The 15921-nt window shown below is 36.4% G+C and overlaps 1 protein-coding gene across 1 annotated transcript in view; it reads left to right on the top strand.

Annotated features, from left to right (window-relative positions):
- Window positions 1-15921, top strand: part of GALNTL6 (polypeptide N-acetylgalactosaminyltransferase like 6) — a 487985-nt gene that overhangs the window by 196532 nt on the left and 275532 nt on the right. Inside the window, exon 3 of the mRNA XM_055700930.1 lies at window positions 279-417. Coding sequence (XP_055556905.1) covers window positions 279-417 — 139 coding nt within the window. The remainder of the gene's footprint in view (window positions 1-278; window positions 418-15921) is intronic.

Below are 15921 nucleotides of genomic sequence, written 5' to 3'. Positions count from 1 at the left end.
TTATGTATAAAATAGCTTTAAGTTGATTGTGTCTCTGGAAAGAAGGAAAGCTAGATGAATTGGGTGAATTCAGAGGGACTTCTGAGTCCTATTATTTGTACCTCCTTTGTATTTTTGTATTGGGAGTAACGTGAGTGTCACTAAAGACATCGCAAGAAATTCCTTAGAGATGGTCCAGATGCGGTGTCCTAATTGAAGTTCAGTCTAACTTATTTTTCTCTTTGTAGTCTATTTTGTGCTGTCAGTTTGAGGTAAATAATTGTTTTGTTTCATTGTAGGGAAAGGTGAACATGGAAAGCCATACCCTCTTACAGAGGAAGACCATGATGATTCTGCTTATAGGGAAAATGGCTTCAACATATTTGTTAGCAACAATATAGCACTGGAACGATCCCTGCCAGACATCCGACATCCTAAGTATGTAAATTTTTTTCTTGAACTACTTGATTCTAAGCTTTTATCTTTGTATATCTCTAAATAACCTGTTTTCCTGGAAGGTCAAACATAGACTCTATGCTGACAAAAAGGGACTGTTCCATTAAATAGGAAATGGAAAATTTATCACTTTTGTTAAATCATTTGCTCTATCTGTCTTTTAAAGTGACCTCTCATGTTATTAGTAACATGTTAAGACTACAGAAGGTCCCTTAATTGCAGAATTATTTTCATGGTATTTCTGGATAGTGATTTGTTAGGTACCAGTAAATAACATTTCACGTAGTTTTTTCAGGTTCTTATTTGGTAATCGCTGCAGCCCTTGGGGCTAGGGGGCAGGGTGACAAGTGGCATAAAAATTTTGGCTAAACGTTTGGACCTCTGTTCCCGAAATGTTTCTTTTGGTTTTGTTACATAAAAAGTGAAAGCAATCCAATAGCTACAGCTTATCAGGTGCTAATAATACAGCTGATATACGCAGTTGTTTAACCCTAGTCAGCAACCAAGCCCCACACAGCCACTTGCTTACTCCATCCACACTCGGGGGGGGGAGAGGATCAGAAGAGTAAAAGTGAGAAAACTCGTGGGTTGAGATAGACAGTTTAATAGGTAAAGCAAAAGCCACATGTGCAAGCAAAGCAAAACAAGGAATTCATTCACCACTTCCCATGGGCAGGCAGGTGCTCAGCCATCCCCAGGACAGCAGGGCTCCGTCACGTGTAATGGTTATTTGGGAAGAGAAATACTATAATGCCAAATGTCTTCACCCAAGTTATATATACTCAGCATGACATCGTATGGTATGGAATATCCCTTTGGCTAGTTGGGGTCAGCTGTTCTGGCAGTGTCCCCTCCGTTTCCTATCCCCCTCCAGCCCTCTCCTTGGCTGAACCTGAAAAGTCCTTGACTTCATATAAACATTACGTAGCAGCAACTATAAACATCAGTGTGCTGTCAACATTGTTCTCACACCAAATCCAAAACACAGCACTGCACCAGCTATTAAGAAGAAAATTAACTATCCCAGCTGAAACCAGGACAGCAGTGTAGAATTACATAAAAACAGAATGAACAATGATGAAAAGCACTTGCAGAATTTGGGCAGGTTAGATAATGGTATTGTTCCTTAATGGTAGTAATTGCCTAAAGAGAAATAGGATAAAGATTATTCTGAAAAATAACTACTGGGCTAAAAATAGTCATGCAATTCTCAGCAAACATAACTTGCTTTTCATGTTCTGTAATTTTTGGCTCCCTTATACGAAGAGTAAAGCTTTCTGTCTGTAACAGGAAAGGCAATCTACGCCTCTCTAAGCTTCTCACTGTAGTCCTTTAAGGTCATTCTGAGCTCTGAAGGGAGGGGTGATTTCGTCTGTCTATTTACATGGCGTTTTTCCCTCTTTTAATTGAGTGTTATGCAACTAGTGTGTGGGGGAAAGGTACAGGAGCGTGACAAAACTACTTGTCTCTATGTCTCTTGGATACAATTTCCTTTGTTATAGGATGTTTCAGGTTAAGATATCTACTCGCTTCTTAACCTTTACAATGTGAATTAGTTTGAAATTCTTCAGGGAACTGAACAGAACTTGAGAGCTTGACAGAAGTTCTCAGGAGGTGGAGGGGGAAGAATATCATGGCAACTAACATTTCTCACTCTGTCAGATGTGGCACTGTCCTTTTCAAAGAATGGACTGTATATACAAGTTTGCTTTGTCAGATTTTTTAAAATAATTCACAGTGGAGGAATTAACCAAGAAAATAATTTTTTAGTGGGAAAAAAAATATCTTTTGTTTCTTACTTAATTGCCATGTTGCATTATTGTGAGAAAACACTGTTTATCTTTTAATTTTTATATATTTATATTGTTTGTATAGAATTGAGTCAAAAGAAATAACTTTTTTTAATAAGTTGTATGTTCTGTATACTTTGTTTCCCTTCTATTTTGCCAGGTTACCTGAAGTTATTTATAGCTTCCATGAAGTTTGAGTTTTAATGTACAGCATCACATTGTTGTCATAATAAATATGCTCATCAAGCATCCTTCTCTATCAGCAAAGCTGCAGAGGACAATTACTAAATACAAAAGGAAGCTGACATGTTTATCCTCCCTTCGTGTGTTTGTAAGCTGCTCTTCTGGCAACTTGTTTCTCACCCGCTACTGTCCACACAGTCAATGACATTTCCATGCATGTCCCCAGAAGCAATGTCAGCAATGTGTTGTCAGAAGTGACATATTAGGAACAAGTCAGTGCTGCACCAGCCTTTCTCAGCCCCCTCTTTCCTCCGCACAAATCCTGAAGTGACTTCCACCTAAGCATCTCATTTGGGAAGCTTGAATCCTTGGGTATTTGCATCATTTTCATGTTCTAATTCAAATAGGTTCCTATGGCATTCAGTGTATGGTGGATGTTTTGGTAGTGTCCTGAGTGAACTGACTTGTTTCATGTCCTAATCTTCCTCATGTTAAACACTCATAACACAAGTACTCCCTTAGTTAATTGACTATATCACTCATCTAAATGTAAAGATCAAAAATGTTTTTGTGCTAAATTTGTGTACTTGGTAGTACACTGATTAAGGTGGCAAAGCTGGGTTCTATACTTGTAATGGTTACACCTTGAAGCAAGTCTGTATCTTGAACTTCCAAGACACAGAAGTCTGACAATGTTTTCTGATTTACTGTCGGAAACAAACCCGTCTCTCGGCTGCTGTGTGTTAAATATCATGCAGGCTAGTCTCAGACTGCACTTCACGTCTGCAAATACGTCTTCTCTTCAGAAGCGTGTGTGAAATATGAAGCAGTTTGTAGCTCATAAGGTTGCTGTCAGTGAAACTCATTGGAAAACTATGTAATTTTTATGCCAGAAAAGGGTATTCTTATTGAAATAAAGTTAGAGTATGTAATTCAGGTGATCTATAGCAGGCAAGATCTAGTTTGGTGAGTTTCTGAGTATTATGAAGGGCTTTTGCTTTGCGGAGATTTTAACTATCTTCTTTTCCATATTTGTGGGGGATACTATTACAGACTTAGAGACAGAAGATCAAAAATTCAATTTAGTATATACCATTTGCAAAGGGCCTTGTCTGCTGTTTCATGAAAAAGTGATCTAGGATTTGTTTTAAAGAACAAATAGAATAGTTGTATTGCCATCAGTAGAGATAATTCACAAAACGAACCTTCAAATACAACCCAAACTGAGTGGTGAATCCTGTAATTTGGATCAAATGTTATTTTAGTTGGAAAAGCTGCTACAGTAATTTCTGTATTTCTCTGATATAACTTCATGGAAATGTTTTATTTGAAAGTCTTAGCACAAAGGAATTTTAAGTCCCGCTTCTAAATTTTTGGTTTTCTGGGAAGTATGCAAAGGTAGCAGATAACCAAAATTTGGTCTTTTTAATCCAAAAGAACTCTTTCCTTGGATCTTTGGAAATTTGTCTCAGGTTTTGCAAAATACATCTTCTTGGCGGGGGAGGGGTGGAATTACGTAAATGCTTAGATCATTGATGTTTGAGAAATAGTTTTTCAATTTTTTTTTTCTTATAATCTTCTTGGGTTTTTTTTTCCTTTAAGTGTGATATTTAAAGCACTTCAGCAAGATCTTTTCAGATTGATGCTTCTTTCCTTTTTAAGACACTAAAATGTGTGCGCTGTAAAAAAAATCCCTAGAGAAATTTAACAGTTAACTTCTATTTTAAGGCTGACTTAAAAGCTTTCCTGTGTCCTTAGCATGTTTATATTGCATCCCTCTAATATTTATTTATGTCTTTCATAGCTACACTTGAATATTTTTTTCCATTTCCAAGTGGTCTTTGGTATCTTGTTTCTGTCTCAGTCTCGTGCAAAAGTCTTCTCACAGGTAGTGCTCTCGCCAAGTTACACTAGCTAATTCCCTTTCTTTGCCCACAATCACCCCCAGCTTTTAAGTTGAGGGGGAAAAAAAAAAACCAAACCCCAACTTTTCTATTTAACTCCAAATAACCACCTAAAACAGGATTATCATCTGATTATCGCCCAAGTTCATTGGGTTTCAAGGCTGATGTATTGAAAATAAGAGTTCTGGTCACCTAAAGTGGAAGGTGACGTTGAGTTTTGGGTAGTATTGAGAGTTGGCATTAGAATTACTATTTAAGACTTAGAAGTTCTGTACCAGTATGAAAAATATTTCAAAACCCACAGAATAGCGTTTGTCTTTTCACCTGCCCCGTGCCACTTTCTGCAGTCTGGAATACAAAAATCCTGTTAAAGCTAGGGAAAATTCTGACAGTATTGTTTTCTATTGTAGAGACAAATGCTACTTATTCTAATTATTGACTATAGCAGTTACCATTAATTCTTCTCTTCTCAACATTATTAAATATTCTGCAGTTCCTACCAGTTTTGTTCAAAAAAAAAAAAAAATCGAATCTGATTCACATTTTGAATTGTATTTAAAATGTGATTTTAGTGAGGCTTGGGGAATGATTGCAATCATCTAGTCTGAGAAGTGAATATAAATTTGGTGGTATTTCCTGTATCAAACGCCTAAGCCATTGTAAACTAGAGAATCCAACTTTTTAGCTTTTCATTCTTGAATCAAGGAATTCAAGTTAATTGCTGATATCTATTGAGTGGCGAGCATCATCATTTTAAATCTTTGCATTTGATGTACTTGTATAGCTTGATTTCAACAATAGGTTTCCTTTTAGCTACAATTTGTGGACTAATTGTTGGTAACTTGTGTAGTCACAGATCAGATGCACAAATTCTTGTTGGCTTGCCTGAATGATCATTCAGAAGAAATCCCATCCTTTTTAGGTTTCTCTGGGCAGAGATAGATTCATTTTGTACTGAAATTTTTAATGTTCATATTGTACGTTAAGGACGCCCAACCTGGTTTTTGTGGTGTCTTGCTTTTAGCCTCTATGGGCTGGAGTCAGTGTTTCCAAGTGTTGTCTGCTTGTCTTGCTGTTGCTATGTGAAGTGGTGGCCCTTCACTGTCACTCCCAGCAGTATTCCTTTTCAGAAGTCCGAGCTATGCTCATTTTCCTTACACGTTAAATTTTTCACGGGCCTCAGAAGTGCATTTTCATATTCAAAGAAATATGAGTGATTAACTAAAGGCTGTGAGGATCTTCTGTGTCCTGAACACTAATGAGATTTCTTTATAAATAATAAAAAAAAGCAAATTTCACTACCTGTTCTGCATAACTGAATTTCTCCAACTGTCCCTCCTTGTCAGTAGCAGAATCTGAGAGAATGCCTGAATGTTCTCGAAATATTTGAATGCAAAGTGATTGCTGTCCCTTGTATTTTTAAAAGAGGCTAAAATGAATATGCGATAAAGATTTCTTAGGGGGATTTCTTTGGGTTTTGTTCGGCTATATTTTTTTGTGTCTGAAATTGTTGCAGAGTTACCATTAATCCTTAATTTGTTTCTGTAAACTTTGAAGAAAGACTAGAATTACTAGATTCATGTGTGAAAGGGATATATTATGTAGTTACACAGTTAATCAGCAGTTTGTATCTGAATCCTTTAAAAAAATTTTGGTTATTGCATTGAATGTATTTAATTACTTTCTTTTATAAATGCAGGGCATTTGTCACAGTTAAAGCTATGTATATTGTCCTTAAAATTTAATAATCCATCTTTAATCCAGTACTGCAAGACAGATTCCAATGAATTCACTTGGCATTCTATGATCTTAGGCTTAGGTTGTCCTGCTGCAAGACACTAAAAGAAAAATTAATCTAATTTAAGTATGCTGAACTTCACAATATTTAATAAGGCTTATGGAAATAATTGTTTGGATCCATCTTGTGCTGAATTTTTTATTATATCCTGGAATAAACTAAGAGAGTATAAAGTTTCTTTCTAGTTCTCATTTCACTGTGGGAAATCAGAAATGTCTTCATACGCACATCCATGCTGCATTGCTTCATACTGCTGTTTACTAGTGTTACCTTAACCTCATCTGGCCACATAGCAACTGGTTAGACTCAGATTATGCTTTTCGTAGGGTAGTGAGAAAGCTGGTGGTCATTACTCTGACCATATTTCAAAGCATTTTGTGTAATTACTGAATAATGTAGTGAAGATGGAAAGTCATGCAGTCCAAAATATTCTAGCCAATGTTCCTGTTTGCAAGCCTCACCAGATTGTTCTCTACAATGGCTTAAGAGCATCCTATTCAAAGTGCAGCTCCTCAAAACAGGATGAGGAATATTTTATACTTGAAAAAACTTGTGGCCTTCTGTCTCTGTCATGCCTTCTGTCAGTTCCTCTGCATGACATGTATTGGTAGTAACAAATAACGTGGAATAATTTCCAAGTACTTTCTGGGTGCTTTGTGTATCTCTTTGGAGTGGTTTTATGTTGTGTGGTTTGGTTTTGTTTTTGTTTTTTTTTATGGCAGCAACAGCTAAAATGTGGCTGAAGATTGATGTTTCCCTTTCTATCCTTTTGGTGATAAAGAGGCTGCAGTGTTTAACAGGCCAGCTCAGAGTCCAAGCCTGATGGGTCTGTTTCTGTTTACTGAAATTAATTTGTTAAAAAAAAAAAAGCAAGCTGTTTATACAACTGGAGGAAAGTATTGCTTGTGTGTTTAGATGTCTTGCATGTTACTTAGAATCCAGTAAAGCCTCCCACGCTGCTCAGAACATAGCAAGCTGCAGTAAACCGAACTGTGAAATCTAAACTTAATAGAGACAGGAATACTGAAGGATATTTACCCTCCAGCCAGTTCTGTGCATGTGGAATAGCTGAGTCTATTAGCATTTGACAGTGGTTAAAGCCAGAACTTTTAACTCTCAAATAATACAATACGAAAATTGGAAAGTACATGTAACTTCTCTAAGATCTGTGAGAAAGGTAGAAAGTTCTGGGGATCTTTACCTTTGCATTTCACAGGTGAAAGTGATGTTATATGCTGTTAATTTAATAGTTTTATGAAAAGCCTCAGTATACCTTCCTTCTTCTTACATGTCCATTCTTGCTTCCTCTCCAAATATTTTTTTTCATGTGGTTAGGCATGTATCTAATGTGAATTTGTGTAAAACTGGATATTTTATAAGCAAATGAAATTTCAGCTCTCACATTAAGAAAACACAGCAAGTGCCAGCAGTACATTCTCACTGGCAACAACATGAGCCATTATACCTCATGTAATAAGGACAACAATGTGCAGCAAAGCTGGAATGAAAAAGCAACTTCTTTCTATATTGCCAGGTTTGATTATGAATAATCCCATCAAACTAATCTTCTAAAGACTGCGCTGGCTACAAGATGTGTTAGCAAGCATGAGAACTTACTGATCATGTTGGCACGTGTGATCCATGACGCCTATGAGTGGCACTCTCTGTGTTTGCTCCCATGTCTCTACCAGCTGTCGTTTTGGTGTTAGTAGGCACTGGTCAGACCCAGTAGTGTCTTGCCCATTATTTTGTCTCATATATTGTGTATGAGAGGTAATGTTGAGAGGGAGGTGTGAGTCGGGTCACATATTGCCGTGAAAGGGAGTGGAGAAGAGATGCAAGTTGGTCACAAAAGGACTGTCTTAAAATAATTAAGCAATCTGGACACAGTAATGTCCATGAGCTCTGATGGGATATACCCATAAATCCTGAAGGAACTGATACCATTTTGAGGCCACTCTCAACTGTCTTTGAATGATTATGGCAATTGGGAGAGGTACTTGAGGACTGGCACAAAACTGGGAGTAGTGGCTGATACGCTGGAGGATTCCTAGAAGCCTTTGGAATAGCTTTGGAATGGAAGGGCAAGCAGTAAAAGGATAATTAGGATTTCTGAAATGGAAGTTAAAGGGTAATTGAATGTCATGGGTTGGTTCATTCCTGAAGTAGCGTGCTTAAAATGCACTTAGAGATGACAGAAAACTGAGATTCTAATCCTGTTTCTTCTTCAGCCAGGAAAATGCATCTAGGCTCAAAACAGGGGCTTCTTATTGATCCTGTTACGGTCTGCCTGACTTTTGAGATACAATCAGATAAGTGTGCTTGGTGTGAATGAAAGAATTTTTAGTACATTGATATTTCTGTATCTTCTCTATCAAAAAAAAAAAAAAGGTGGTTTGAGGGTATGTATATGTTATATAAATAGGACTGCTTGCTGATATTTTGGAATTCATAGATAGTAAAGTGCAAAGTTTAAGCTGAAATATAATTATAGTATGAAGATATCTGCTGATGTAAGTTTGTGAGGGATTTTGAGATGGTACAAAGTTACTATATATATTCTTTTTTTTTTTTTTTTTTTTCCCCAAGCCTAGATTTAATATGTATGGATGAGTAGATAAGTTTCATAAAGCATGTTAGTGATTTATTTTTTATTTTTTTGGTAAGATGTTTCCATGAGTGACGATGGTTTTATGCCTCACTGTCACGTAAAACAAAGCTTTGCAAACATAAACGGGCTTTGTGTCACAAGGCTTATCTGCCCGCTGTGTTCTTCCCTCGGTTAGAGAAACTTTTTAGTTGGAAGAATGGAGTGAGGCAAACTCACTGACTTTGATGTCTCTGAAGACATGCAGTACTGCTAGAAAGACTGTCCACAACAGACCAAAATGATGTAACGTGCCATAAAGTAGCGAGCACCTAATTCAGCTTGATCAGCTTTGATTAAGTCCACACTGAGGGAAACCTACATAGAGAATGCCGGGCTTTGCTTGTCTAGTTTACAAGCTGTTTATTAGTGCATTTAATAGCAATTATGCAAAATATTTCTACTGTACAATTTAATCTTCTGGGGGTTTTTCCACCCATGAAAATAGTAATAATGTTTTAAGAGAAGGTTTATTTGTTCTAGTAGGGAAAAGTGTTGTGACATTTATTGAGACCATACCCAGTAATGCCTGCTTGCTTCCCAGCTGTGAGCCACGGTGAAAATAAAGATTACTTCCCTTCCATCAGCTCACACCCAAGCTAATTTTACAGCCTTGTCAAATGGCAGCAGAAATTGCTGGTTATCACTACTTTATCAGGCTCGGCTGACAAGGCTAGATTTGAACAGAAACATGGTGTGACTGAAGCTTAGTGCTGTAAATTGAATACTTTGACATGCTAAGACAATTACTATGTAAATCTTCACTGGAAAATGTTTTGTCCTGGTAGCTTGTAGAGGGCTTGTCAGTAGCTGGGAGCCCAGTGGGTGCTGAAGTTCCTTTATTAAAAGGGAAAGAAAAGGTCAGATCCGAAAAAGCAGCTCCTCTAAGAGCGTGTGCAGACAAAGCCAGTGGGGGAAAAGAAGGTTGAAAAATCTTTCTGTTTTGCTCTAACTTTCTCTGGCACTTCCTGTAAGAGGAGAAAATTGGAAGTGGGCTACTTCTGTGATCCAGTAACTGCCATAGTAGGCTGCTACCTGGCTGCTTAAATGCAGCAAAGGGATGTCTGCAAGACATTTAACTTGTCTTATGCTATTATCTATCAGAAAGGGTGGTTGATGTATCTAGAAGGCACAGAACCTGGTAACTGGCCAAGGCATTGCTATTGGCATCCCTTAATGTGCGTAAAATATTGTTGTTGTTATTATATCCACAGGGTCAAACAAATTGCTGCTTTTATGAATCGGCTTTTGCTGTAAAGTAGCTGAAGTGATGCCAGCCCTTTTTCATCACTTCAGAAGCCCGTTCTCTTTCATTTGCTCTTCTACAGAGTCAGTAGACTTCTGCATGTTTCTGTAAAGGTGGAGAACTCTGCAGTTCTACATCTTGTCTTAAGCTAGTGTGATGTTTTAGGAATTTTTTCCCTACTTATAAACTCCGTCAGGGAATTAAAAAGAGCTATCCCTATCTCTTGAATTAAAAGGATGCTATTTATTTTTGCCCATTAGAGCAGCAGTATTCAGTAGTGTATAACAAGGAAGTGTAATTGTAACTCCTTTTTACTACCTCCTCTTTTTCTGAGTAGTCCTTTTTTCAAGTTGTACTTTATTACTGCCTGCTGCAAATAGCTTCTAGGTGTTTCTGTGACATTTTTTTTTTCTCCTCCTTGGGCAGGTTAATATTTTGGGAGTAGAGGAATTTCTTACTGCTCTTTTAACTTTCTAAAAGTCCCCCTGCAACTTTGAAATGAACTCTAAAATTGTTTTATTCAGAAACTTGGTTTTGATTCTTGTTTCAACCCAGCAGCAGAATTCTGTATCTCAAAGGAATAACTAAATCAGTATTAAGTGTTTGAAAGGGAGTTAAAGGGTGTGACAGTGTGTCATTTTTATGAATAAGCCTTGAACTGGAGCCAAATACCCGGTTGCAATAATAAACTATAGGAAAAGCATACCAAATACAAAGCTGGTAGAAATTTCCCCTTTGTCAGTTACGTATATTTAACATTTTTCACTATGCAAATTATTTAGAAAAAAATTCTACCGTACCTTTTTCAAAGAATTTTTATTTCGTAGTAACCATTTTCTAGTGACTCTTTGGTAGGTGTGTATAATAAACAGCATTTTGCAGCTTTTCAGGTTCAGTTTTTCAAAACAGTAGTATATACATACTTGAATCATACATAGTACTGAGTAATGTATCTAATAATGGAAGGGAGAGAGGAGGGAGATTCGTTGGACAAGATAGTGAAGCGGTACTTACTGCTGTGAAAATTAATTTGGAAACAGCCCTGGTAGAGAGGTCCTCTGTTTTTAAAAATCTCATCTGAAAGTCTCAAAGGGACACATTTAATGATGTAGTAGTGTTCTCTGATAAGAAATATCAGATAAAGTTCTGAAATATCATGGAAAGAAAATCAAGATTAATAAAGGGTAGCAATATTTTAAAGTATAATTCAAGGTTCATAACTCTTGATTCATGATGATAATCTGGAAAATGTCATTATATCTCTTTCACCAGAAAATTCATCTGGTGCCAATTTTTTTCATACATATGTACACAAGTGTTTGTGTCTGTAAAATATTTTTCTGGCAAAGTCAAAAGTGCTAATGTTATTTCATAATTCTGCGAATTTCTGCAAGGGAAATGCCTAACGTCCCTTGCACGTTCTCATTTTCTGAATTCCCTTTGTTCTGAATGCTAATTTAATAAGTTCAGTAAGAAAATAGAGGTGTGAGCTACTTACCTAGCAGGATGACCGTTGCTTATCATCGTTATTTTCTTCCTAGGTATTTCTACCATTACATTTGTATATAATTTTCAGACTTACACAGAAATTATTCTGAGATTTAAGGGTTTATTAAATAATATGTTTGCAGAAATCTATTAATATTTATGCTAAGAAATTGTCATTAGCTACTGAACCTATCATTCAGCATTGTTCCACAAATAAGTGCTGCTGTGCTCCACTTAAGTATGTGATGTTTAAGTACAAGAAAAGACACATCTCTCAGAAAGCATGCATAGTACTTTATTAAGGTCAGTCTGCAGCATTCTATTATAGTTAAGTAGTAAATGCTTATGCTGAATAGGAGTGCTTTTCTAGTTTAAATCATCAGGTTCTTCTCCTCCTTGAATAGTATTCCTGCCATGAGTCCTAGATACAGACAGTTGTTTCTTCATCCCCTTACCTGCTCCCAACTTGTTGATTCAGGTATTTGATACTGCATTCTTGAGATAAATGACCTTGTTTTCCAAGGTCTTAAAATAATCTTCTTTTAATGGCAGCCACTTACTCAGAAGTACAATCAAAAAACTAGTTATGATTTGACTGAACTTTGTCTAAACAGTTCTGCATTTGTAAGTGTCTAGGGCAAGTACATGGTTTTAAAAATACAAAAAAAAATAATGAACTACACACTTCCTTCAAATTAAAAAATAAAAAGGCCACCTGGAGAACACAATGGATTTCCACTTCCCCTTTGCCTTTATAACGGTACCACAACTCAGTAGGATTATACTGCAAAGACAAATTGTTTTGGTTTAATAGCTATATATACACACGTACTTGCCATATAGAGTAATGGTAAACTAGGTTTTTCCCTTGTTCTGTGTGTTCTTTTCTGAGTACAAGCTCTGTGTGTGTGTGTTTAGGGTTGGAAGGAGATATCCTTAAGAGTAGCTTGTGTATTAGTTGTATCTTCAGGCTTACTAGGAGGAAATAGAATAGGCATATCGGTGCAGTATGCATGTCTGATACAAATATTCTCACAGTTACATAGTGCTAGAAACCATAACCAAAATAAAAATGTCGCTGTGAAAGTCAGTAGTGAGTGGAGTCCCTGCCTACGAGAAAGCAGGTATTGGGAAAAGGCTGTGTGAGATTTTTCTGCCTACGCTACTAATCTTCACTTAGACCTAATTGCTGAAAGTCACTGGCTCTTAAAATGTGGGATATTGCATGGGTATGATGAAACTGCTTGGTGTAAGAATGAGATAACATTCCCATATATAGCTGGGTTCCAGTTCTGGCCATGAAACAGGTAAGCTGCTTCAATTCACCACCCTAGTCTGTCAGTTTGTAAAGCTAGGAATAATCCCAAATCCACCCTCTGTAGAAGACTGGAGCCTCGGGTCTATTTGGTTAGGATGTGCCACAGGATGTGCCGGTGCCTCCTGTCCCACTGCACTGGGTGCTGATGGTGTAGTGTGGCATATACCTAGAGATACAAGCATGAATGGGAACTAAAACGACTGATCAGGATCTCTCAGAATACTTGGGGGAAGACCGCACCAAATGTTGAACAATTAACCCTCCAGTTCTGTAAGTGGTCACTTACCAGCCATTGAAGAGGAGGCTGCATTAGTCATGTAACTGAACAAGGGAAACTGAGGAAAAGGTAGTATGAGGTTTCCTAAGTCTAGCAATTTAACTTATTAGGGAGCTGTTACCTCAAATACAACTTCGTCTGTTCCTGAGCAAAGTAAATGAATAGTACATTAAACATTAAAAACTAAAAAATCTACTGAGCTATTTGGTTGTCTGAGGAAGCACAAGTATGGAGGTAAGGATAAAAGGGAGGAAAAATATAATGAAAATGGTCAAATAATAGGCTCTTAGCATCCTTAAATATTTATCCTTTTGTCAGTATGGGCATGATAAGTATACATACATAGCCAGGCGTGGTTGCTGAGAATGCTTTCATGGAATTTGTGATCAAAACTGAAGCAAAAAATCAGTTTCGTTTCCTAATTTCAAGTTGACTGATTTATTTTTCTACTCTCACTCCCATAGGCAAAATCATCAAATTTCCTGGGAGGTTTTTCTTCTGAGACTTTGCATGTGTTTGTTCTAACACATACTTCATTTAGACAAGCTATTTTATAACACATACAGAACCAAGTTAACAGTCAAATGACTGTCTTCATCTTCATTTATCATTCAAATCAAGCTTGTTCCTGTAAACTTCTGATGAGGTATTTTAAAAGGTAATCCAGATTAAAATACTACTAGGAAAAAAACTGGTCCTGATGGAAACAAATTAAAAATAACAAATAATACCTTTAGTATTAAAAAATATTTTGAGACTTAGCAGGTTTGCACCCTTTTCTCATTTCCCCACCAAAAAAAAAAAGTTTCATTTTAATTCCTTAATCAGAATATGATGTGATACTAAAGCTCTACAGTAATACAATAATTCTAAACCATAGTTGCATTATGATTTGATAATGAAAAGGATACCATAAGGTAACATTCATTGACATAAACTATGTTACAATCTTTTCTAATGCTGAGTTACATCTTGGAGAAAACTCTTACTCAACTGAAAGTGGCTCAACTGCATATCCTGTCTGACTTACATCTACCAGCCTTCTTTGAATATCTATTTTAGGATTTATTTCCAGGCCTTTGTGGATTTCCTAGTATTCCAAGCTTTAATGAAAGTCAGTATGTTCTTTGGACACTTTATTCTGCCATTCAAACTACCTGAATAACACTTACTGTCCACATAGTGCCTACATTTGTTTAAAGTGTGCAAGTAACTTGCAGCCTTCAGATAGGGACTGACAATTAAGAGTTCATGTGTGCAAATAGTATGGCTTTCTAAATTGATACAAAATTTTCCACTGAAATTTTGAGGCTTGGAAAATAATTTTTTTTGCTCAGCAGTATTTGAAATATTTCTATAGGAAGTCAGTTCAGTTTCATTTAACGTATTATACCATAATTCAGAAACTTTACTTAATGAGTATTAGTGCTAATTTAAACTGGATGGTAATGGTAATCTTTTAAACCTAGCATTTTTCCTTTCTACAGTAAACCTTGCTTTATTTTTTAATAAATTTTGGTTAACATTGCATTATTCAGAAAATATGAAAAACTTGAATTATAATTTCTCATTTCTTTGTAGAATCAAGAATCTCACTTTTAAAATATTCATTCCACATGTTAGTTAAGCTATTAACCAAATTAATTTTAGAAAGTAGACATACTGAAATCAGGCTCTGCATTTTGCCTGGGAATGCTTAAAACACTGTTGTTAGGATTATTTTGGTGAGAGCAAAAAGCATGTAGTCTTGAAAGTATGACTTTATGGTGGCTGAAAAATAAAACACTTATTTAAGAGGTATGTTAGAATCTTGGAACCAGCATAAGAAATAAAGCAAGAGTAGTTTGAACCTATGATCAAATTTTTATGTCAGCACCTCTCCAAATGCACTTTTAAATTTTTGGTAGTGAACTAGTGTTGAAAGAACACTTCCAAAAGTCTTTGATGCTGATTCAATATTGTTGCAGTTAATGGCAAAAATATCTTTCTAGTAGCTTATCTGATAACTTGCGAATGCTTCTTAGTTTTAAACATTCTCATCAGTAAAACAATGAGTTGAAATATTAGATAAGAAATCTATTTATGTCAAGTTCTGTGGCTTTATGTCAAATACCGTTGCGTATTAAACCTGTTATCTTTTCTGCTTAATACATGAACTGAACATCTGCCTTGACTGGTTTATTCTATGTCATAGGCATCATTAATAAATTTAAATATAATAATAGTTTATGACAATGAACTTCACTCTGACCTAGTGACATGATGACAAGTTCTTTGTTCTAGACACAAAGACCTGATCGTTATTTCAAAGACTAGCAATGGCTTACAAGAAGCAATGTCTGTGCTTCCAAGTAGTAGTCTTGCAGCCAGGGTATTTGGCATCACTTCTAAAATGCAGGATATGAAGAACCACACTGATGGATTTTGAACAAATGCTGCATGCATATATGATTATTCTCTTGGTAAATCCAGTCTCTCAGCAGTGGATGTCTAATTGCATCTTCATTGCAATTCCTGGGCCTTTCCTGAGCATTACAGTTATTCATCAGATCTGTCCTGCTGCCCAGCACAGCACAGAGCCAGCTATGCTCTGCTGTAGATAATGCTGAATACAACTTAAAATAAAATGGATTTCTGTGTTATGCCTTCTAAAACATAGTGATCTTCTGTTGTAGTTATGCCATAGTTAGTCTTATGTCAGAAAGCAAGGGGCCAAAAATGAGCAGAATTTAGCTTGCTGAAGAAAGGCAAGTAGACCATCGCTATGAAACTTAACAGGCCATCTTAACAATAGAAGATGGTGAAATTTAACATTTCATTTCTGTGAGTTTGAGA

The sequence above is a fragment of the Falco cherrug genome, chromosome 1, assembly GCF_023634085.1.
Source record: "Falco cherrug isolate bFalChe1 chromosome 1, bFalChe1.pri, whole genome shotgun sequence".
Classification (NCBI taxonomy): domain Eukaryota; kingdom Metazoa; phylum Chordata; class Aves; order Falconiformes; family Falconidae; genus Falco; species Falco cherrug.
The sequence above is the reverse complement of the archived record's forward strand: the minus strand, read 5'-3'. Positions and strand labels throughout refer to the sequence as shown.